This window comes from Macrobrachium nipponense, chromosome 2 (genome assembly GCF_015104395.2).
Source record: "Macrobrachium nipponense isolate FS-2020 chromosome 2, ASM1510439v2, whole genome shotgun sequence".
NCBI classification, from domain to species: domain Eukaryota; kingdom Metazoa; phylum Arthropoda; class Malacostraca; order Decapoda; family Palaemonidae; genus Macrobrachium; species Macrobrachium nipponense.
The window spans coordinates 84,609,484-84,634,016 of NC_087201.1; the positions used below are offsets into that span (position 1 = coordinate 84,609,484).

A 24,533-nucleotide genomic window follows, 5' to 3' on the forward strand; every position below is an offset into this window, starting at 1 on the left:
AGACCAAGGTGTCTCTGTACTTAATATAATCGGTAAATAGTTTTGTCTTCACTGAATTTATGTATAGCTTATAGTATTATTCAACCTGTAATTAAACTTCTTATGATATACAGCTTCAGACAAAATTACTATACTTGAACAAGTAAATTTCTAGCACATACATTAATCTTAGGAAACTGAAACAAGTATTTTTTTACAAAAGCATTTTTTTAATGGCTCCCAAAATCACAATAAGTTGGATGCCCCAAAAAAGCACAAAATTGAAAAGGTAATACAATATTTGAGAATAAAAAACTAAATGCCAGCCATCACAGTTAAATAAATAAATCTTCTAAACTCTCAAATTTATATACTGTACCACATGACATTCCATAATTCAATACAAAAATCTCCATTAGGTTTTATATTTCAATAAAAACGTAATTTGTTCAATTTGAGAAGTCATCATCATCTTCTACTACACATTGGCAGTTATTCCTTATATGTATAATTAAATTCATGGGAGACAACTACATCCTAAACACAAGACGAAAGCAAGATAAATTTGGTCCACTAGCAATTGGTATTATAAGTCTTGGAGAAAGAGGTGTGCACGAGAGAGAAAATAATAAAAATAAAATAAAATAAAATGGGGGAGGGGGTAAACTCATCCGCTCTGCATATCGTACCTGCGACAAACTTGCCAACGCCTTGCTAGACAGTGAGCACCTTCTTTGTATAGAATAAAGCAAAAAATTATATTATATAAGTTTCAGGTTACAAAATCAGTATATTTTTTTTCCTTTTTTACTATATAAGACTATACTTATCAAAGTACAAAATACGGCTGAAGGAGCCTCCGGCAGCCGGGAGAGCGAGGAAAGGACAAGTAATAATAGGCGCGCTGTGTGTGCCCCCCTCCTGGTTAGGCATTCTTCTCCTGCTCGATTACTGTTGGTGGAAAATAGAAAAATGGAATTACTCTAGTGCCACTGAAAGATACAAAACACCAAAACAAACAAACTCAGATTCATTTACCAGCAGCCTACGCAGAAAGATACACCAACTTCAAGCTGGAATATAAAATTTAGACCAAAGGCCAAGAACTATGATGAGGTCATTCAACACTGAAAGGGAAATAGAGTATAATAAGGTTTGGAAAGTGACAGGAGGAAGACCTAGCACCTGTTAAAAGGGGTGTTCAGATTGAAGAGAATATGAAAGGAGGCACAGTAAGAGGAATGAAAGGGATGTAGCTAGGGGCTGAAGGGGTGCTGGCTGTGAAGAACCTTCAGTTATGCCAACAGTGCACCGCATCAAGTGCTCTGATGGCATTACCCCCTTCAGAAAACAATATGGTAGCATAGCAAAAATAATGTTAGGTGATACAAACAAATGCCCATTAAATCTGAGGCGTTAACACAAATAGAAAACTTTAAATTTCTCGGCAGCATCCCTTTGGGCTCTAGCTGCGACCCATCCTATTACTTTTACTGTACCTCCATTCATACTCTTTTCTTCCATCTTACTTTCCAACCACTTGTTACACCTTTCAAACCTTTAACACATACCCTTAATCTCCATTTCAACGCTGAATGACACTGGCATAGGTACCAGCTCTTAACCTTTGGCCTAAATTTTATAGTCCAACTACAATTACATGAGATAAGACTTAATTCCCTCCCTCACATGAGACACACAAATACTTACTCTCCTTGGTTGGGAGAGGGTTCTTCTCTTGTGTTTCAGTCTTCTTAAGATTAGATTGGTTGAACCCTTCGATTCCTTGGAACAGCGCCTGCTGGCCCTTTTCCTTCTCAATATCTGGGGGAAGAGATGTAGCCGAATGATACAAAGATCAACTGATAAATTGGGACTTAAATTCTAGTTCAGAAAATGTCAAAGTCCTATTAACAGAAATTTTAGTAATGAAAAACATGTTTACAAGTGAAATAGTGCAAGACCAAGCTTTACAAGGTTAAAGCAGACCAATAGTACATTTTAAAACCGGCAATCGGGGAAAAGAAGCGTTAAGTTTGGATTTTAAACATTTCCATTAATGCTACGTACAGTAAACGGCACAAAATTCAACCAACTGTTATGACTTAGGCTAATCTACAAAATAAATTTGAGGAAGCCTTTTAATAGGCAAAACCATATAAATTCATATAGTGACAAAATTATGAGAAAAATATTAGCTAGGTTAAGTAACAACCATTCATCACTGGCTACAGAAGACTGATTAGGAGTGCTACAACCAAACGTTAGTTCAGACACTCCCAAACCACCTTCTTTAGACGGCAACACATTTTTTTCCGCAGTTTCTGTCTGCTTCAATTCGCTTCTGTCGTACGATAGAACGCGCTGAAATATACCCTGGTGAGCCTTCTCTGTCTGTATATCTGTAGGACGTAATGGATGTCAAGAACGTTACGTAGATTACTGAGAAACCACAGATGCAAAAAATGCAACTATTTTTGAAATGCAAAACTAATGTCATCTTGTAACATTTCTGTAACTGCCATCAACTTTAATGAATTACAAGTGATCAAGAGTTTGAAAAGTTAAACTTGGTTCAGCGTATATTATTTATAGCTCTTGTTAACAGTGCCTTGACAAAGCTGTGGAAGTCTATACTAGTGCTTGATTTAATAGAAGGCTGCATATATATACAGTGTACAGAGTCAACCATTGGCAAAAGGTGATACAACTGAATTCAGAATACGTATCAGCGTGCTTAGTCAAACAAAGCCGTTGGCATATGAAACGTGAAAAAAAACAATTGTCATCTGTCAGTCATGCTAAATTAAAAATATTGAAGGGTAAATACAACTGATTAAAAGAACAGGAATAAAAACCTTCCGATGACAAACATGAATACCAAGGCTGACTTTGTACAATAAAATTAATCCCTTCGCCTTAAGTTAGGGATCCCATCGTATTTTAAGCACTTGATAACTTACGCTGGTTACTGTTTAGTACAAGTTGCCTAGTCTCAAGCATTAAATTCACGAGCTTCTTAAAAACATTGAATAAAGGCTCATTTCACAATCCTGGCCTAGGTTAAGTAAACGAACTATCGTTCAAAAGACTAGGAACAAGGACGCCGCCGATAGTAAAATTAGCAGTTATTTACGTCAAAAGCATTCTTGATTTTTTATTTTGCAAGATGCTTTCGAGGCATCACCTGCTGTAGACGGAAGGACCACCTTCTCTTCGGTTGAGACCTGCCTCATGCAGCTCTTGTCGAAGGACGTCAATCTTTGGAAAATGCTCTGGTGAGCTTTCTCTAATGCTATATCTATACCCACATGAAAAGAAAATAGTCAAGAAAATATTCAAGACTGGCTTTCTAACACTTTCAGAAATTACATATACAGGTATAACTGTATATGTACTACTGAAATAGACATGAAAAATCTCAGCGAAGTAAATATTTCAAAGGTATTATAACTAAACTACTGATGTATTACAACTAACTACAATCGGGCTTAATTTTCAAATATTACACAGGAAATATACAATACATATTTAAAAGTACGTATATATAATTTACAAAGTTATACACAACTACAATGGAATGAACGGCAACATTTTTACAAATCCAAAATTTATTTATAAAACATCCCTAAAATCTATTGTGATATGTCAATCTTTAGAAATGTACAAGTGCAAGTCTAAAATCTAACAACTTCTAAAGAAATGGTAGTCCAAGCTCAAGTCAGTTTTTCCAGGCTTGTTAAGATTCCAATTAATCACACTGGTTAAATTGAAAGCCAAAAATATTTTTGTTCTTGTTTATAAAAAGTATGACCCCCACCCAAACAATTCCAGTCCTTGCACAGCCATACAGGCTGTATTTCAGCTATGAATACTACTGTCAAAGTTCACACAAGAGGCAAAAGTTGCAACTTGCAATGGTGTCTATCCTCATCACAAGGTCAAACATGAAGGACCTAATATAAGTTACAAGAATATATTTATTTACTCTTGCTCATCAATTAAAAGTGCATTCTTGTTTCAACTTAAAAAGTGGTCCTCGCGGGGAGGTGCGTACCAGAGCTCCCCTCGAACAGCTAAAAACTGCTTATTTTGTTAGTTCAGACAAGAAAATTTTAATAGTTATATCATAAAATCCCATCTTAAAAATGTTAATACCCGAATATTTTAATAGTTATATCACAAATACTGCATTTTGTCATGAAATTGAAATTGATATGAAAATATAGTAATTAGTGAATATTTGTCAGTGGAAAATACTGTGTATAGGCAAATTTCCCACAAATAATGGGTAGATATGGTCCATTTGCAATCACTGACTGCACTGATGTTCTAAATGAAATTTTAATGTCAAGGATACTAACATAGTAATCAAAGTTCATACTGTATCTACCAAGCAATAATCCCATCTATCCATCATTCAACAAGCAAGTCCCATTCGTATGGACTTTAATCTTTTCGTTCAGCAGAAACACTAAATTGAATTTCATTACTGTCATGAAATATCCACAAACGTAAAATGTGTCTATAAAATACAATTTTCAACCAGCAACACAGTGCACTAGGAAAAATGAAGCAAGTCAACCTCAAACACCAGTGCATATCCCATTTTCGTGACTCATCAAATCAGTGCAATGGCTTACAAAAATACAAATCATTATCAAGCTACTGTATCAAGTTTCCTGTCCACTTACAATCCAGGAAAATTTAAAATCTAAAGTGTTCCCAAACTTAAGACCGACACAATTAAGTAAAAGGCTAATGTAAGTGAAACTGCATAGAAATTGATAGAACTAAACTTCAGTGCAGAGTGCAGATAAAGAAAAAAAAAAGAAGCCTCCAGATTTGTGGTATGTCGCTTCTTTTCATCCTGTTTTCTGACTACGTTGACTAACTACTATTTGTGGAAAACAGCTCTGTAAACTACTGTGGGGCTAGATTGCAATTGGTTTTTCTCAAGTGTATTCCCATTTGTCTACAGTAGATAAATTTAAAAAATTTTATACGAGGCACAAAACTGGATAGAGTATAATCACTAAGGTTGAAACTGACTACAATACCAAACTTAATGATGATGAAACTACAGAATACAAAATACTTTGTGGAAACTAAAAACATGAAAAATGAGGTACATACAGAAAAAGTTACTGAAAAGCAAGAATTCAAGAAAATGGAAAATGTATAAAAATATCACTGGAATTTTAAATTTTCCCTTTACAAAAGTCTCTAAAAATATGCTTCCTGTTGCTGTCATGTTATGTGCAGGGCACATATGAGTCTACTCAAATATTTACACAACGGCACAAGTGCAGTTTACGTACTGTATGTGCAGTGGGGGAGAAAAAAAAAAAAAATAGGCAAGCTGTCAAAATGACCAAAATAGTTTCAAACTAAGGTTCCCCCAAAAATTCAAAAACTACTTTATTCCATATGATTACTTTGGCAGACCTAATTTTATAGACCAATCTGCCTTTTGACAGGAAAATGTCATACAAAAAATCAAGCTGCATTCTAAAAAAATTAGCAAATCAGTTCTAAAATTCAATTACAGCATTAGCTTAATGTTATTGAGTCACAAAATACGCAGTTTCATTAGTACACATTGCTAAACTGTTAGCAGATGTGAATACAGCATGATTGTTTTTAATAGCCGCTCTAAAAACACACACGAGCGAGCCATGGCTCGCCAGCTTTCCAATTTACAGCCTTCACCCTTGCTACAGAAATGCTCAGGGCAGCACACAACGAATATACCTTCTTTGGCAGGTAACGCTACTTTTTCCTCTGTCTCCGCGTGCCTCATCTGAGATTTGTCGAAGCCTGTGACGCCCTGGAATATGCTTTGGTGGGTCTTCTCTGTCTCAATATCTGATAGCAAGGCCATTGAGTCAGAATAAAGTTGTCAGGGTGGTGTCGGAACACAACACTATTACTGAACTTTTTTGTCAACAAAAGAATCACATATGTTTTTGTGCATGTCACATAAACAAAGATAAAGATTATTCTTATATACTGCTACAAATACTTACCAATAACATTAACATACTACCTTCATCTTTTAGCTTGACTACAAGTCAAAGGAATATTTCAACTTTAAATTGAAAGGCAAAAGATATGGATGAAACAGACACCAGGGTATTGGTGTACAATTTGTTCTATGAATACAGTTTCCTACCAAAGATTTTAAATGTATAAATTTAAAGTAATCAAATTATTTAGAATAGTAGGTACTAACCCAATAAAACCCTACAGTGACTATGGACCTCTGTATACGTAAACAATGTTTAAAAAAAATTAAAATTAAAACAAAACAGGGCATAAACATTAAGACTATGAATTCACCTGTGAATGAAAAGTCAATATACTCAAATTGTTTGGTTTACTAATCAATTTTCTATTTACAAACCATCATCAACTTAAGGGGTATAAGGTTAAAAGTTTAGTCAATTTACGATTTCCACAGTGCAGAATATAAAGTAAAGTGTGTTTGTTAAGCTTGCAAAAAGAACTTACAATTATATAATACACGAGACTTTCTTATGCCTGAGCAAGCAATTTAATACAATCAGTACAGCTTATCTCGCATAGCACTGTCGACCGCAAGCCATCTCTGCAACTTGCAGGCTGCCTGTTGCACGAATGCAAGCGATTATGTCATTAACCCCAGTGCTTGCACAAGCGCAGCAAATTAAAAACTGCGTGCCTTGTGCAAGGATTACTAACCCTTACCTATTCTATTTATGTTTACAAGTGCACCTATGTTAAATGCTAAAACAACACTGCCTAGACTGAGAAATGCATTTCTAGTTTAACGTACTCAGGCTGTTAGCGAAGTGTTTTCAGTATAAATTCAAGTGTTACTTTATGTTTCAGGCAATTTCTACATTACAGCAGCAGACAAGTTTAGCAGACTTCCAGGTTAACAATGTTGGGTCCCTTTATCTGTGTATCACAAAAAATTTACAGCTATCTCAAGGAAATGAGGATTGCAATATACCAGAAAAGTATTAAAAACAAGATATGTTGCTGGAAGGGTATTTAATAACTAGTTTGAATATGTGAGCATTGTAGACTGGCTCATTAACCATTTGTAATGTCCAGTGCACCAAATTACTCAAGATATAAAGTTTCTACAGCTCAAGACACTATAATTTCAACTAACTAAACAGCTTTTATAAATTTTAGTTTTAATTACACATATCCAAATCACTTTGAAAGTCGTTGAACTTCACCGCCATCAGAGATAAAGGGACCTTCCCGTCATGCACAAAGATGTCTGCCAAACTCGTGCACATGCTTGTTAGGTTAATTTCTACATCTCGAGTTTAATTTCCAACTCGTTCAAAAGACAGCTTAGGGGGGGTTAGATGATTATAATACAAGGTCTTGTCCTGAATTCTACCTTCTTTGGCTGGGAGAGCAACTTTTTCCTGCGTTTCCGCATGGCGCATGTTTGCCTTATTGAATCCTGTTACCCCCTGGAAAATACTTTGGTGCGTTCTTTCCGTTTCAATATCTGGAGGGGGGGAGAAGCAGCCGACAAGAGAGGTTAATCGTACCATTAAGACCTCAAGGTTACTTCAAAACAAAGGTTGCTTTTTGTCATTCAAGTTCAGCTTTCTACTATTTGTACATCTGGTTAAAACTGGTTGGTTCCTGTTGTGACTGGTGTTTCTTTTTACAATGAATGCTACACGGTGTGGTACACGTCAGGTAAACATGGAATATTGCTACTACACACACTACTGTACAATGGTAAAAGTCATGCTATGAAATATGCACTGCAAAGTGTTGCATGCTTTCAACATTCTTACTGCAGGAATAAGACAAAACTATCTTACCTACCAATTACTGGGTTCCAAGAGATACTCTAATTTCAGTTTCTAAAAGTTTGGAATAGTATCTTGTTTTAATGAAATCATGAACTGTATAGTTCTTTTAAACAGTATCAGACCAGAACCAGCAACTCTGCAACTCTTTCCTGACGCTAATCAGTCCCTACGTCACACAAGGCAAAAGCAGAAATGAGTAAGAGAAAAAAAAAAAAAATTGCAAGCAAACACACCTTCTTTAGCCGGCAACACAATTTTCTCTTTTGTGCTTGCATGCTTCAAATTTGCTGCATTGAAGCCCTCCACAGCCTGTAGATGGGCCTTTTCTTTCTTCTCTGCTTCCACATCTGAAAGAAGCACAACATGCTGCAAGCCCATGCACAAAGGAATAGTTGAGAAGACGACCAAGGCAAGGACAGACAGGAGATTTCAAATGCAATGACATTCAGGGGAACACCTGTGGGGTGCGTCATGAGGAGGGAAGGGAGGGAGGAAATACGTACAGTAATGACTACAGACTAGGAAGGGGCAGGTCATCAAATCAACTTCAACACACACACACAAGGAACCACTCCTCGGGAGAAGCAGAAGAGATGCACAAAGCAAAATAAATTTTTGGGGGAAAAAATAAGACCTGAAATTAATAGAAAAATAATAAAAAAACAACCAGGTTAAAGACCAATCGGGCACGTCGTCAGCAAGTGACAAACAAGCGTTATGCATCGCATTCTTGGATTACGTTACCATACAAGTGCCGTACAGCAAATTCCCATTTTAAGTCTAAAACTGTAACTCAAACCATACCACCCATTTCTCTAAGTCCCCATTCTCAGCACTGGGCCCTTGGAAAGCTTCAAGATGAAAGAAACTTCAGCATCAGCTTCACAAATACAGCATAGTAAGCTTTATTGCCCTAAACAGTCCCAATAAAAAGCCCCCTTCACTTACCTAAACATTACTTGGAAGACTCAAGCAGCATTTAATGCTTCCTGCTTTCCTTTGCTAATCAAGAACAAGTAAAACCTATTTCAACTTAGCCCCTTCAAAACTTGGCAGGTTATTACCACAACAAGGTCTTAAGTGAGTAAACAGAGCTAAGGACAATCTCCTACCAACATTACTGTAGTTGTAAACAGTTTTACAAAGTAATGGTTCTACTGTTTAGAATTTTACCAACACCCTGGTACTTAAATGACTACACACACATCTTCAAAGCTAACATAACCATCTGGCTAGTGGAGTTGTAAGGTTTTCAATTTCAACGACAACCACCTAGCATTAAGAACATATCAACACTAACATTCCCGTACATCCAGAAGCTTTTCTGTCAATTGGCAGCCAAAAAATAAATGATCACTTGCAGCTAACACGTACAACTTTGGGGATGGGAAAACCCACCCTCCCTCTCTCTCTCTCTCCACGGAAAGGACCCCTTACCTGAGCTAGAGGGGAGGACAATTTTCTCCGAAGTAGAGGTGCGTTTCAGCCTCCCACTGGGGAATTTGCTGATGTTCTCCAGGTGTTCGTTCCGAAGCTTCTCGCTTTCCACGTCTGCTTTGAACATGCAATTATAAAGCAACCATGCATTTGAAAAAAAAAAACAAGCAGCTTCAAAAGTACCAGTACCAAGTCAGGAGACTATTGTAGGAAATACAGTACTGTCAAAAGGACTGACTAGGGGTCGAGATGGGACAGGGGAGCAGATTTCTGTGTTCAAAAACTGAATACAAGCTGAAATTATATTATGAAGATTGAGCAGCCTTGAAAATCACTTAAAATACACTGCAGGATTTGTCAAAAAGTGAAAAGGGACACTTTGATAAAAGGCATTTTCTTAAGATTACAATAGTTTCTTACACTAAAGGTTCAAGGTTTTCATCAAAATCGTGACAAGCTGAAATGAAGAACATGACAACTTTAATCTACACTAGATAATCAAGCTCTGACAAAATTAGCTTTTTAACGAACGCTACACTTAAGAGAGTTTGCCCAAAATTTAGCATTTCTACTAAAAAAACACAAATATGTACTTACAGATTCTAAAGTGATTTGAATAGGCTAACTCTGTAAATAATCTCTCTCAAGGAATTCATCAATTAAGTTTTTCAAGATAAAGTCCAATTGCACAGTACTATATAAACCTCTGGATTGTTTGAAATTAGTGATTCTTCAAAACTATAAAAATGTCATCGAACCAAACTTTAATCTTTTCAAAGTACTGAAAAGATGTCAGGTGATTTTTCTGTCTTTCAGTAGTTTGAAATATGAGGTCCCAAGTTACTGTAATATATGTATATATGTACTACTCTAATTACACAGGCAGTGAAAATGTTATACAACTTGACTGACAGGGAAATAAGCCATCATTCACTTACATTGTAGTTATTAAAAAAAAGCTTCTTAAATTTATAACCTCATTCTGTCCGAGATCACGAAACAATCCATACAATCGTGGATTCCTTTGGTGATGGTGAATCACTTTCAAGTTACAAAGAATGCTTCTGCAATTATTATACGATGACATTTTCTACTGGGTGCTAATGATTCAAATTGTGTAGTCAAATCAAACTTCACACTGAGGAGTTTCCAAATGTGAAAAATAAATGCTAGTGACTGCTCAATCGTTAGTTTATGTAGCCCAAGTTTCTACATCGTTAGTTTACGTAGCCCAAGTTTCTATAAAAACAGAATTTTTAAAATGCATCAACCTTAAACCCAAAACTGAAGAGAGGTCCACTGGGACCTGTGAGGTCATCCAGCACTGAAAATTCTGTTGGAGCAATTGTCAGGAGAGGGTGGAAAGCAAGACGAAAGACAGAATACGAACGGAGGTATGGTAAGAGGAATGAAAGGGGTTGCAACAGCTGGGCTGCAATAAACCTTGTATATAATGCCTACAGTGCACCGAGCTAGGTGCACTGAGGGCACTACATCCTTCGGGACTTAAAGCACTGAGAAGAGGAACAAATTTCCTATGAAAAAAATGGGGCTTTGTCAAGATATGCCCTAGATTGTGGTGGAAAAAAATTCACTAAAATTGGAAAGAACTGGTTATAGAAAATATAGCTGTTAAAGAATACATTCATATGAATATAATGAGTAAGCAACACAAATCATAACTTCCATTAAAAGCTACCAAAAAACCACTAAAACTAAACCAGTCTTTCCATTCTTGGATAGTGAAAAGGATTCATTTGATTTTTGCTTCAGTAAAAAGGACTAAGTCGTGTTGCCCAACAACGGGCTGAATATTATTATAGCTTATCCTAAAAAAAATGACATGCACTAAAGATAGTTTCATGCTTCAAGAATTGAGGTCAATCATATGCTTGCATCTAGTACCAATATAGTACTGTATTAAGCAACTGCAACAATACAGTACTCTTACTACAATACTGTATCAAATAGATGGTATTACTGTACAGTATTGCAATCTTACATGCCTGTAACTACTGTATTCTCCAATTGTGCAAAAACAGTACTGTTTTCTCAAGAAATCTATGTAATATATTATTGTATCTAGCACCAATTGCAACAATACTCATGCTACAATACCATATCAAGCAGTTGGTATACAGTATTGCAATGTTGCACCCTTTGTACAGTATTCTGCAATTGTCCAAATGCAGTACAAACAGTTCTCAAGGAATCTATTGTACTGCAGTATTATATCTGGCATAAATTGCAACAAATACTCATACTACAATAGTGTATCAAGTAGTTGCTATAATATTGTTGTCTTACACCCCTCTGTACTGTATTTTGAAACGGCAAAACACTCAGCAATATATACTGTATCAAACTGCTTATGCTATAGTACTGAAATGCTCCACCCTTGTCCAAAAGTATTTTTGCAATTGGGCTAATGGATCTGCTAATCTATATATACTGTATCACGCAATCATTGACATTCCACTGCTATTGTTAGTAGTCAAAAATAAAAAAGCCTGTGCCATCCAAACAAAATCACAGAATGAGAGAATCTGTCTGCAAACAAAATTACCCGTCACTCCCAACACCACCCGTGTTATAGTTTCTCACCCAATACTGAATTCAACCAAGTTACTTTACCTTTGAATCAACCTGTATTGACCTGTCCACATGGGGGTCATGTTAGCAGGGAAATAAACATGTTCCACTGTACTGGAGAGGTGCTGGATCCATCGAGTCGTTACAAAAACAAAACTGAATTTTTTAGACAAATCTGTGCTTTCTAAAATCGTGGGACAAAGACTCACGGACTTACATTGGATAGAAAATGCTGTCTTGGGTACTGGGTATATTTAAAAAAAACTGACATCTACTGAATTGGCTGCTAAATAGTTTTTTTGTTCCTACTGATAAGTTTTTTTGGAAGGTTAAAAATACTAAAAAATGCATAAACCCTTCTATCAGCTACAGGTTCCAAAAATAGAGGAAAAAATACAAAACACGAAGGGGCCCCACATACATTCTTGAAAGAAAAAACTGCATTTGAGAACAAACTAATCCAGTAAGTGATCCCATACAAATAATAAAAAAAAAACTAACAAACTCATGGAAAAAAGCAATTAAGCATATCACTAACACCCACTCTGATAAATTATTAACACAAAAAAAAGCTGCCACAATTAAACCTTGAACAAGAAAAGAAACCTTTGGCATTCCCACACACTGAGGACACTCCCTCGTACAAACAGCAACAAATACCACTCGCGCTCTCTCTTTCTCTGTCTCTCACACAGACATCCCTCCACATTAAAACGATACTATCCCTTTAAAAGATGGAGGGGGGAAGGCCCACTCTCCCACTAACCTAGCCATCCTTCCCACACCAACCCCACACAGAAACACGTCCCACACAATATATCGGAATTCTCCTCTCCTTCTTCCCCCCCCCCCCCCCCCCTCCCCCCCCCCCCCCCCCCCCTTTCCTCCAAATATGCAAAGCAACAGTGGAAATATTAAGCCACATTTTTTTCCCCCTCTCAGTGGGTTTTAGTTAATATTGTAATGTATACAGAACAGTATAGTTCTTTACAGTGCACTGTCCTATAAACATAACTGTTACCTGTGTCTTCTTATGCTTTGTAAACTGAAATTCTCATTTATACAGATTTTGACATAGGAATAGTAGCCTATTTTTGGTCGAGTCCTCAAGACATACACTTTCCATGATTTATCCAAAGCTCCATTTCCTTTGCTTGAGAACCAGACAGCGACTACACAGTTAAAAAAAACTGGTAGTCTTTGTCGAGTCCTCAAAATTCTTGAGGACAAGAAAGCGACTACACTATCAAAAACTATACTGCATCTAATTTTCCCTGTACCTTAATCTCATTTACACACTACTTTTCTCCCGAAGACAGTACAGTATATTTCCAATCCATAAAAAAGTGAATTACACCACAAACACAAATATATACGACACAGGTAAGACTATGTCCTGTCTTGTACTACACTACTGTATCATCACGATCGATTTATTCCGCACATTGTATTCACTATTTCTCAACTATCTTCCAATTCAGCACTGTACTTATTTAGCAAATCCATGTAGTTTGAGATTATAGCAACGATATTTCTATAAGACAAGACTATAATTTCTCTATGAATTACATTAATAACATACTTATTTCGTCCATATGAATATATTACTGTGTACATATATATTTTCATATTTCCTAACATAGTAATTAGTTAAAGATTACAGCAAAATGTATAAATAAAGTCTGTGTTATTGAATACTGCACTCATAAGTTTGTATAAAATTGAATTTGTAAAATCGTAAAATATGAGTAGTACTTTAAAAAGACATGCAGTGTTATTAAGTAGTAGTATAACTCTCTGATATTAAGAGGTAAAACTCATGAACTTGAGAAAAACCCAACAAGCTTAGATTAAAACTCATCTAATTTTGACTTAAAACTCGCACAAATGTCTGTCTGGTATCACCCCCCTCCCCCCCGCCCCCCCAAAAAAAAATCACGATTCTCTAAAACTCGCGAGCTTAGTAAAACTCTCATAGGTCTGTTTGATGTACCAAAGTACTTGTTTTGAAATTCCTAAAATGCATTAAAAAAAAAATAAAAAATAAAAATTTGCCTTGATAATTCTTAAAACACAAAACTTAAAAGCCCGGTGTGCCCCAGTGACTACTGCATAAAGTTTCTGCAAAGGAGTTTCCTTCTTGAGTGATTAAAAAAAACCTTGTCCTTAAAACTCACAAGATTAGACTAAAGTATTTGTAAAAGTAAACAAATCTGCCTGGTGTATATACTCCCATACTACAGCTTATCCCTGGAGGGTTCACCTTTAAAAAACCTCTTCCACAATAATTCCTGCAAAACTCAACGATCTCAGGTAAAACACTCAAGCATCCGTTTAGTGTACCTAAAATAACTAGTCCACAATAATTCCTTATTTCTTGTTGTGGGCTTCCCACACTTACCAAGACAACCAATACCACCTCCCACTCTCGAAAAAAAAAAATAAAAATAAAAATAAAAAGAAAGAAACCCAGAAAAGTTAAAAAAGAAACTTACCCTCTTTGGAAGGCAAGATAGTCTTCTCCTCGGTGTCGGTCTTCTTGAGCTTGTCGGGGGTGAATCCTTCCAGTTGGCCCTTGAGGGTGGGGTCAACCTTGGGCAGGTCCTTCAGGGCAGTTTCGGTACTCATCGTTGTGTTTTTTTAATTTAAAAGATTCTACTAAAGGTGTAGCGGTTGGTTGTGACGGCTGAAAGAGGAGGAGAGTTTTTCTTAATCAGTTTGACAGGTTTTAAAAGGTAGAAACTCGTGTAGTATAATTTTTTTTTTTTTTTAATACAAAAATTGACTTTTAAGAATAAATTATCTTCAGCCCCTTATAACATGTAGTAAGGATTCCTAGCAAGTATTTTTTGTTTTTAGTTAATAAATAAAAATTTACTTTAAAACAATTCAATTTAGTTTCTTGTTACTTTTAATCAGAAATCTGTTTTTGAGTTCTGATACACAAAATTACTTATAAATAATGATTAAAGCTTCTTGTTACATGTAATAAGTATTCTGAGGAAATCTTTAAGAGTAAATACACAAATTTACTTACAAAAAATTAAAAGTATTCTCAGTTTTTATAAGTTTTTAACAGCAGGAATTTACTTATGAACTATTTTAAGCTCCTTATGACATGAAACAAGGATCCTGTTGATTATTTTAAGCATCTTGTTACATGCAATAATATTCTGAGGGAGTTATGTTTCAATACACAAATAACTCCCTTAAAACAATCATTTTAAAAAACTTTTTGCATTTCATTACCCTGGGGGTTTATCAAAATGGCTGGGGTAAATTCCCCCTTCCCCTGGATATTTGACAGTACAAATCTATAAACATCTAGATAATGTAACTATAGATTATACTTATAGGCCTTATATACATTATGGCAAACTATGGATTTTAACCACAATACACACCAAAATACACACATTGACCCACAATATATATATATATATATATATATAAATATATATATATAATATATATATATATATATACATACACACACACACTGTATATGCACCTATACATATATGCAAATGTTAGATTCGAAAACTAATATAATATATTTTATATAATAATTAATTAATTATTTTATATATATATTATTATATATATATAACATATAATTATATATATATAGCTTAATAGAAATATATATATACATATAATATAGTAACTTACTATGTTCTTACTTTTTTTAAATTACAAAAATAATTTAGTTGATAGTCGCTTAAGATAGGCCTATGAATTCGAAATACTTGCTTACTTTTATAAATAGTTCTTAAAACTTTTTTTAAAGTAAATGTGAATGTCAAAACCTTACTACTGAACTACTTAATAAAAATATTGGTATAGTTTTTTCTATTTTTTAATTTTAACTAAAAAGTGAAAATTAAGTCTTAGGAGAGTCAAAACAAAGTAATTTTGCTCCATATACCACTAAAAATAAATATAAATTTACTAGATAACATAGAAATAAGTAATCTACTTTACAAATAAGTACAGTGTTCGAGCTGAAAATGGCAAGTATATAAATATATCATTGCGTCTAACCCTCAACACCTGCATATCATGAGTCACCTCCACCAAGCTTTTTGAAAGTAATCCGGGATTAATAAACCCCCTCCCCCCCTGTCATAATCTCACCCCATTAAACCCCCTTCCATCTGCAACCTAAATATAACCCAACTTCCCCCACCCCTTAACAGCTCCCAAAAACCTTCGTGAAAGGAAGATAATTTTTAAGATATCGTTTGCACTTTTGAAGTTCACACGAACCCAATTTATTGACAACTTCATGATGTTGGCAACATGACTCTTCGAAATGTTGGTAACACTGGGGAGGGGAGATGTGACGTCACGCAATCGTTGTCACGGTGGTTGGTTACGGTATCAGATGGTAACAGGAACCACGGAAAAAAAAGTATATAAAAAACTATTATAACTGGAATGAACTTGGGAGTTGGACTAGTTTCGACAAGTTTGGGACTTATAGGCCTAGCTCGAGAAATTCTAAAATATGTTTTAATTGCACTTAAACCAGGTTAAGTCGTGACTGCACTTATATTTAAGTATAGGTATGTATTTACTTGTAAAATAAAGTCATAAGGCGAAAATAAACCCTGCCATTTGGCGTGAAAGCCGTATTATACCAAACCGTACAACCCAATTTCGCATAAATGGCCGCAACATATGGCAATCGAGAGAGAGAGAGAGAGAGAGAGAGAGAGAGAAATAATGCTCTATCATTATAGCATTCCTCATAGCATGAATGTGGGTCATTCTACGATAGAAAAAAAATATGGGGAACGTAACCTGGAGTATGACTCATGCAACCAAATGACCTACAAATTGGGTATTGAAAAACTCTCCTCTCTCTCTCTCTCTCTCTGAGCGGAGTGGTTATGAGGGAAAGTGAAATGATGCCATATGTGGAGTAAACAATTAAAAAAAGATAAAAGTTTAGTCTGAAATGTTAGGCAAACTGTCCACACTTAACACTAGACTTATAAAAAAAGTAATATTGTAGCCTTTTTTAATTAATGTAAGTTACTTAGGAGACACTTTATGTCTAATCTTAAAAATATTCTCAATGAAATTTAAGATGTCCTACGTATAATAGAAATTATAATCATTAGGCCTACTTTAATATAACTAGGACAAATCAAGCCATACCCTTTAACATAGGCCTACAACCATTAAAATTAATATAATGGGCGATACCAGAGCAACCCTAAAACCAATAACTCACCCATAAATATACCTACAACCCACAAATAAACTAAGAATGCGAAGACCACGAACCACAAATTACAACCCAAAATGAACCCAATATATAAGAATTCGGAGACGCAGAGAGAGAGAGAGAGAGAGAGAGAGAGAGAGAGAGAGAGAGAGGATGTTAAGACATACCCAGAGGTCACGGGAGGGGTCACCTGACTTCAGAGGGCACAGAGGTCAAGCAAGAGGGAGAGGGATCCAGCTATCTATCTAGATGGAGGTCTCTCTGTCTGCCTCCTGCTTTCACTCCAAAAGCCGGCAGGAGTTTTAAATATGATTTTTCTCGTGGATTTAGAAGTCTTAAGTCTAAAAAGACTTATCCTTGTGAATGAATAAGAGTTTAAAAGGCTTAAAGGTCGATATTAAAGTCTGGAAGTACGTTGATTTATTCCGCAAACAGTAAAAGGAATGAAAGACTTAAGATACTAGGCCTATATAACAGTAAAAAAAAAAAAAGTTATATTGAAAACACGCAAGCAGATGATTTACAACTTATTCGTGAGTGTAAACAGCCCGTAAAACTTTAAAAATATCTGCATTAAAGTCTGAAAATACGTTGACTTTAATAAGCAAATCGTAACAAGACAAAAATTGAACTTTATAGACCTATAAATTCTTAACACACTCAAAACTTTACCCAGCACGAACATTTATGTAAGAACAAACCACTACAGGAATCTCTTTTAATGTGATGTAGAAACATTATCAATACATATTATCAGTCAGGATATCCGTTTATGAAAACAACTTTTGAAGACTTCGTTACAGAAACTTGTGGCCGTTGGAATTTGGAGTGAGATTCCCTTAGACTTCATTTGCCAGCATAATCCAAGATGGCTACCGGGGTTTTCCGTCAAAATTTTAATGTTTTTTTCCGTTTAAAATTAAATTTACTTGGGCGAGATTAATGTGGTACCCAAATCTAATTTCTTAAAGGACTGTCAAATACTAATATACAGTCGGATTGGGTTATAGTTCGAGGTAACTCGAGTCAAAACCATATGACAACTTAGGGCGTGGTTATACCAGTCGACTTGACGGCAGATATCCACTTAGCAACACCAATATTACAGTTATTACAACTGTTAACTATTCAAGACGGACTGCAAATCATACAGGAAGGCTAATTAAACAAAAATAAATCTGTATTCTGGCAAATTTCATTCAGAATTGTTAACTAAACTCAAACCTAGACCTAAGCATTTGAACAAAAAGCTAAATTACTATCAAATATCAACTATTCTTTGAGACCAACTATTCTTTAAACCAAGTCAAAAGATGGGTAAAGATACCACATTCTTCTAAGGCTGACGTCAGCCCCATTAATGGGGATACACTCAGTCACGAACTACTTCAAGTAGGGACAAGGAACCACGTTTTACTTGCAAGGAACTTCTTTTTAAAAGTAACAAAAGTCTCGATATCTAGACAAGGAACACACGTAGGTTTATAAAAACTAAACCAATAACTATTTCAACAAAAAGACGGATTTATAAGTGAAATGGGTCACTTTATTGCAAATTGCGTGGTTTGGATTTAATAATTGTAAGCTTAATCTTTATTTGAAAACGCAACTTAACAACTAAACCTTATAATATTATTTGATTTACATCAATAGCAACACAAAATAATCTCACGATATACTTACAGGCCTAAAGCTACGTGTAAAAAGTTAATATTTAACACTTATGAAAGCCTAGCCTGTGCCTTAAGACAGACTACTAATACTTATATCCAAGCTTTTGATTAACGTGACAAATCTATACTGCAAGTATCATTATACTGAAAATCAATATATTATAACTTAGCAACGTACCACTCAAGCAAGCAACAATGACCAAGCTACTTAAAATACTTCAAAGATTCGCTCCTAAAGAAGTTTACACTTATAATTACCCAACAAGGATTTCAAGAGCAAGTTAGGCCTACAAACAGGGGGAAAACTGGGTAAAAGTAAAATACCGTCACTAATAGTCCTTTACACTTATAAACTACCCAACAATGATTGGAGAACAACTTTGGCCTATAAACAGGGAAGAAAAACAAATCAGAAACAGCTGTCAAAAAAAAAAAAAAAAAAAATGCAACGTGGCATTACCGGCTAACGCTACTTGTCTATAAGTCTATGACCGATCGAGGTACCAAGATGTAAGTAAAGAGTAAATGATCTATTTACTTTAAAAGTTAAACCTGACAGGATATACCAAAATGACCAGTTTACTTGGATAACTTATAACCAATATTACTAAAGTTGAACCTAATAGAATCAATCTACGTAAAATTAAACCAACGTCAATTTACATAAAACTTAAAACTAACACTACTTAAACCAAATAGAATCTGCTTAAGTAAGTTTAAACCAACGTCAATTTACATAAAATTTAAACCAACACTAAACAAATTAAACCCACTATCATCTGGTTATAAGCACGTTTAAACCAACGTCGGTTTACATAAAACTTAAACTAACAGGTCTATTGTTGTCATAACTACCGAGTCGATATCGTGCCCAGTCTTACAGGAGGTTTGTTAAAAGTAAAACAACGTTATTTAATATATAATGAATGCATATTAGCATACTTATATACCTATTACACATTACCCTAATCATTATACAGCAGTTCACTACTAAGGGCTACAATGACAATGAATCTATACAGCTGCATTATTCGACGGCCGTACTGTGAATACAATGGCCAAGCCCACGCCGAAGCTAATTTATAATGCCATAAATTGACATGAATCTCCAACAAAGCCATGAGAGAGAGAGAGAGAGAGAGAGAGAGAGAGAGAGAGAGAGAGAGAGAGAGAGAGAGAGAGAGAGAACTCTTGCTCTCTCGTTAATAAAGGAATTGCTTCTGGTGTTTCAGAGAAATTTTCGCTATTTCTTTCTCTAAAGAGAGAGAGAGAGAGAGAGAGAGAGAGAGAAGAGAGAGAGAAGAGAGAGAGATTCCGGCTGTCACACTGTCGATTATAAAAGGAATTGCTTCTGGTATGTTTCAAGCGAGCTCTCGCTCTCTCTCCTATAAAAGGAATAATAGTATTCAGTATGTTCAGAGAGAGAGAGAGAGAGAGAGAGAGAGAGAGAGAGAGACTTGCTCTCTCGTTTATAAAAGGAATTGCTTCTGGTATGTTTCAAGAGGAATTCTCGCTCTTTCTATAAAAGGAATAGTATTCAATAATGTGAGAGATATTCTCGCTGTCTCTATATAAGAAAAAGGCTAATATTCGGGAATATATCAAAATAAGATACCAATGAGGGGACAGAGAGAGAGAGAAATTCTCCCGCTCTCTCTCTCCCCCCTAACCCCTCCCCCCCCCCCCCCCAAAATCTTGCCACACCCTCGACAACCGGCCGCCGGTCCTGACTGGAGACCAGTTGTCAACTTCACAGGTGGCAAACTGACGCCCAAAATTGGGCGTCTGGTCGAAATAATCTATCTCAAGACGCCATTGGTTAAAAAACAAATGTTAAATTGCTTCAAATCGAGTGAGAGAAAAACGCGCTCGACCGAGAGAGCGAAAGCGGGCGTCTGTGGGAGGGAGTGTTTTAAAATTTCATTTCACGTGCGGAAATGTTGAATGGAAACACTGGGAACCGCGCTTAAATATGCTTATAATTAAAAATAGCGAAAATATTAAATAAAAAATAAAACTATTTAATACTTTCATGACGAATATATATAAAAAAATTCATTTTCGCGGGAAAATTAAAATTTAAACCAATTTTCCCGCGTAAATTCTAAAAAGAAAAACTATAAATTTCCCGCGTATTATATTATTATACGAATAAAACTCAGCCACGTGAAAACGCGTAGTAACACCACGTCAACACGTGAAAGCACACACACAATTTGAGAAAGCATGATTTAAACGCTTTCTCTCTCTCCCCTGAAACAAAAGATTAAAGGTAACTTTCACGTCGCGAAGACACAATAAATATATATTATAATTAATAATCACTTTCACTCCAGCAACGCCTAATAAGCCACCAAAAAAAGCAGGACGATTGAGAGAGAGAGCGGAGACAACGTACCTCCTTCCTCTGCGAACTCTACAGCTCAACTGAGCGGGTAAAGGCGCTGCCTCTCGGCCCCGGCTAGGCTTGTCTGTGTTGGGGGAGGGACCGGGATATGAAGGGTGGGATATGGGTGGGGGGTAGTGGGAGGATGGAATGGGGCTTGGTTCTGATGGGGGGTGGGATGACGGGATAGGGGGGGATATAATAGACAAACTGGCAACTCATTCCCCGTTCTCTCATACCCCCCCTACCAATACCACCCCGGAGAGCCATCCCCTACCCCCCAACAGGAGCTGCCGGGGTAGGAGGAGCGGCGGGAGAAGCCGTTGCCAGGTATGGCGTGAAAAACCTCTCCCCTGTAACGGTAAAATCTTCCTCGAATTCCCGATGAATCCGCGGATTACCCGGCGGGATTCCACAGGGGGATTACGCGTCTGGGAATGGATGATCTATACGCCGCCCTGGATTTAACATTAAAGCGATTAATGACGGATTTATGCCATTTATTCCCCAACTTCTTTCTCTCTTCGCTCTCCCGTCGGGAGCTAGTCAGCTGGAACCGGCAACGACACAAAACCGACATTGTAATCGCCCGAATATTTCGCCGAAATGTCGGGGATTACGGCGTGAAGTAATCGCGATTACATTCCTCGATGATCCCGTCAAATCCTCCGTAGCCATTTCGTCACGCACGGATCGAGATTACCTCACGAAAACGTAGGGGGAAATGATCGAGTCGTCCACCAGGGAGTTGTTGTACTTCAAACCGCCATATTAAAATCAATAAAAAAAGGGGGGAGTCGATTTATTCGCGCGGGGATTTATCGTGAGGTGATTTCCAGGCGGATTAATTGGATTGTTGAATCCAGCTGATAATAATCACGTAAGCCTACTATCGTATAGTATAGATTTGTAATATAAAAGTGAATTAAATTAGACCTATGATTGTTCGACCCAGCAGATAGGCCTAAAAATCAGCGCATATCTCGCTCAAAATGTAATCTATATCGATGAATGAAAGGGAATAGAAGCTTGGCGGTAACTAACACAATAAACAAAGGATAAACGACAATAAACAATGAGTAAACTACGATAAACAAAGCCTTGTTTAATCCTCCCACGGCGTTTACTGGAAGCCCTTAATGGACGAATCTCTGGGGATTGCTGTAGGTAGTCAATGAAAAGGAAGATGCGGAAAAGCGGATAGAGAGAGAGAGAGAAACAAGACATTCTGTTGAGTATATACTAATCATTATCTCTTTTTCTCCCGAGAGAAAGCCATATATATATATATATGGAGAGAGAGAGGAAACACTAAAAAAAATCCTTAGGCCTAGTTCCCGTTTTAAACATTATATCAATTTTTCCCTTGAGAGAGAGAGGGAGATTCCGTTGAATATCCATCATTATCTCTCTTTCTCTCCCGAGAGAGAGAAAGAGAAGTTTCATCATCACGAGATCGACAAGATATATATATACTACACGAATGAGATTTGCGTTGGTTGGTTTTTGCTGGCAAAGATCTATATACTACTTGTCTGTTGGGCATTGCCATGCTCTGGGGGCTGGGTATTGAGTGGGTATAGCTATCTCATCAAAGAGAGAAAGAGTGAGAGAAAGGGGGGGGGGGGGGGTTGATATAACACGCGGTTGCATTTTTTTTAATCATTTTTTTCGCCGAAGCTGGAATATCAGTGACTCAAAGCAGTTGCCTGATAGTTATATATACATTCTCTCTCTCTCTCTCTCTCTCTCTCTCTCTCTCTCTCTCTCTCTCTCTCTCTCTCTCTAGCTATTTTTCTCTTTCGATACGATAGCTATTTCTCACTTCGAAATGAGGATAAAAATGGCGGAAATAATTGAAAAAAAGTAATTTTGTTTGGTTAGGTCTATGGTGACGTCACACTCCCGCTTGCATGCTTTCATGCACGAAATATTTTATCATCTTTATTAAAAATAATTATTTAACGAATTACGTTATAAAATAAATTTTTATAAGTTTAATAAATAACCTTGCTTAATAAAATAACAAATTTATCTAGTTACAGAGACGAAAAATAATTTTATTTTTTATTAAGATGTTTAATTTCAAGTGGGAATGTTTATCAATGGCTTCGCTTTTACGCTTTCGTGAATTTTTTAAAAAAACCTTTTCTTCGAATTTATCAATTTCCTTTTGATTCGCTTAATTCAACGACGTAATATGGATCATGGATTATTAATTCAAGTAATTTCATAAGTGACGTAGAACCACATTTTTGAATTTAAAATATCAAAACTTTTTGAAGAAAAAATTCCAACTTTTTTTGAGTTACCAGCTTTTTTTTTTTTTTTTCTTACCAAATCTTGGAGCATTTTTTTTTTTATTATAAATTACACTTAATTGTTACGTATTTTTGTGAGTGTATGTGTGTTTTTACGCGTATCAAAGACACTTGTTAATATATCAATTTATATTCAATGTATATTTTATAACTATCCACATTGAGGATTATATTTCATCACATAGGTCTAGGGCAGTTTGACGTTGCAGTTCATAGACCTATGATATCTTAATTTTTCTATAAATACTAAATTAAGGAAGTGTTCACACACACACACCACCACCAACAACACACACACCAACAAAAACACACACACATATATATATTATATATATATATATATATATATATATATATATATATATAGTCTTATATGCATTATTTATTGATATATATTTATGCAAATCACCATAAATTATATATATAGACGTAGGCCTATGACAGGTTGTTTTTTTTAGTATTAAAAATACGTAATGAATTATGACGTGAGTTTTTAAAATGTGTTTTTTTTTATCTATTCAAATGTTTAGATTAAAATATGTATTAATTATTAATATATTTTGTGGTAGTACTGGAAATTAAAGGTTATAACTAGAAATATGTAGGCCTATAGGTTGGATTGGTCTTATAGTTAAAATATATATATTATATATATATATATAATATATAGTATATTATATATATATATATACTATAATATATAATTTTTGACTTCTTAGGCCTATTTGTACCTAAAATACAAAAAATTAATAAAAAATAATAAAAAAAAACAATAATTATAGCAATCAAATGGCAACTCACGTAACATCAAATGTCAACTGTCATTTAACAATGCAATTTTATTTTAGAAAAAAAAGAGCTGAACCTCGCTATAACGAACATCCTATGCTATTTCGAGGTGTTGTTCTGTTATTGATGTTGTTTTTTGTTGTTTTTTATCTTTGGAGGATTGTTGTTGTGGTTGTTTGCTGTGTTGTTGTTGTAGTGGTGTGGTGGTGGATAGCCTTGACATTATATCGAGGGGTATGGTGAGTTAGGTATGTTGGGGAACTATTTTATCTATGCTATTAGAGAGAG

The 24,533-nt window shown here is 35.6% G+C and overlaps 2 protein-coding genes across 12 annotated transcripts in view; both read right to left on the bottom strand.

Annotated features, from left to right (window-relative positions):
- Nucleotides 1-24,533, bottom strand: part of LOC135220747 (uncharacterized) — a 671,524-nt gene that overhangs the window by 531,118 nt on the left and 115,873 nt on the right. The window lies entirely within an intron of this gene.
- On the bottom strand, nucleotides 189-21,233 carry LOC135220743 (thymosin beta-like). 11 transcript variants are annotated; one of them, XM_064258182.1, is made up of 10 exons: nucleotides 21,148-21,233; nucleotides 14,336-14,526; nucleotides 9,249-9,362; nucleotides 8,045-8,158; nucleotides 7,382-7,495; nucleotides 5,734-5,847; nucleotides 3,167-3,280; nucleotides 2,268-2,381; nucleotides 1,690-1,803; nucleotides 189-930 (listed from the first exon to the last, which is right to left on the bottom strand). In XM_064258182.1, exons 2-10 carry the CDS (start codon nucleotides 14,466-14,468, stop codon nucleotides 905-907), a joined length of 957 nt encoding a protein of 318 aa, XP_064114252.1. In that variant the 5' UTR covers nucleotides 14,469-14,526; nucleotides 21,148-21,233; the 3' UTR covers nucleotides 189-904. The 11 variants fall into 11 exon arrangements, with proteins under 11 accessions (XP_064114252.1, XP_064114253.1, XP_064114256.1 ...); XM_064258183.1 differs by lacking the exon at nucleotides 21,148-21,233 and adding an exon at nucleotides 21,075-21,098; XM_064258186.1 differs by lacking the exon at nucleotides 9,249-9,362.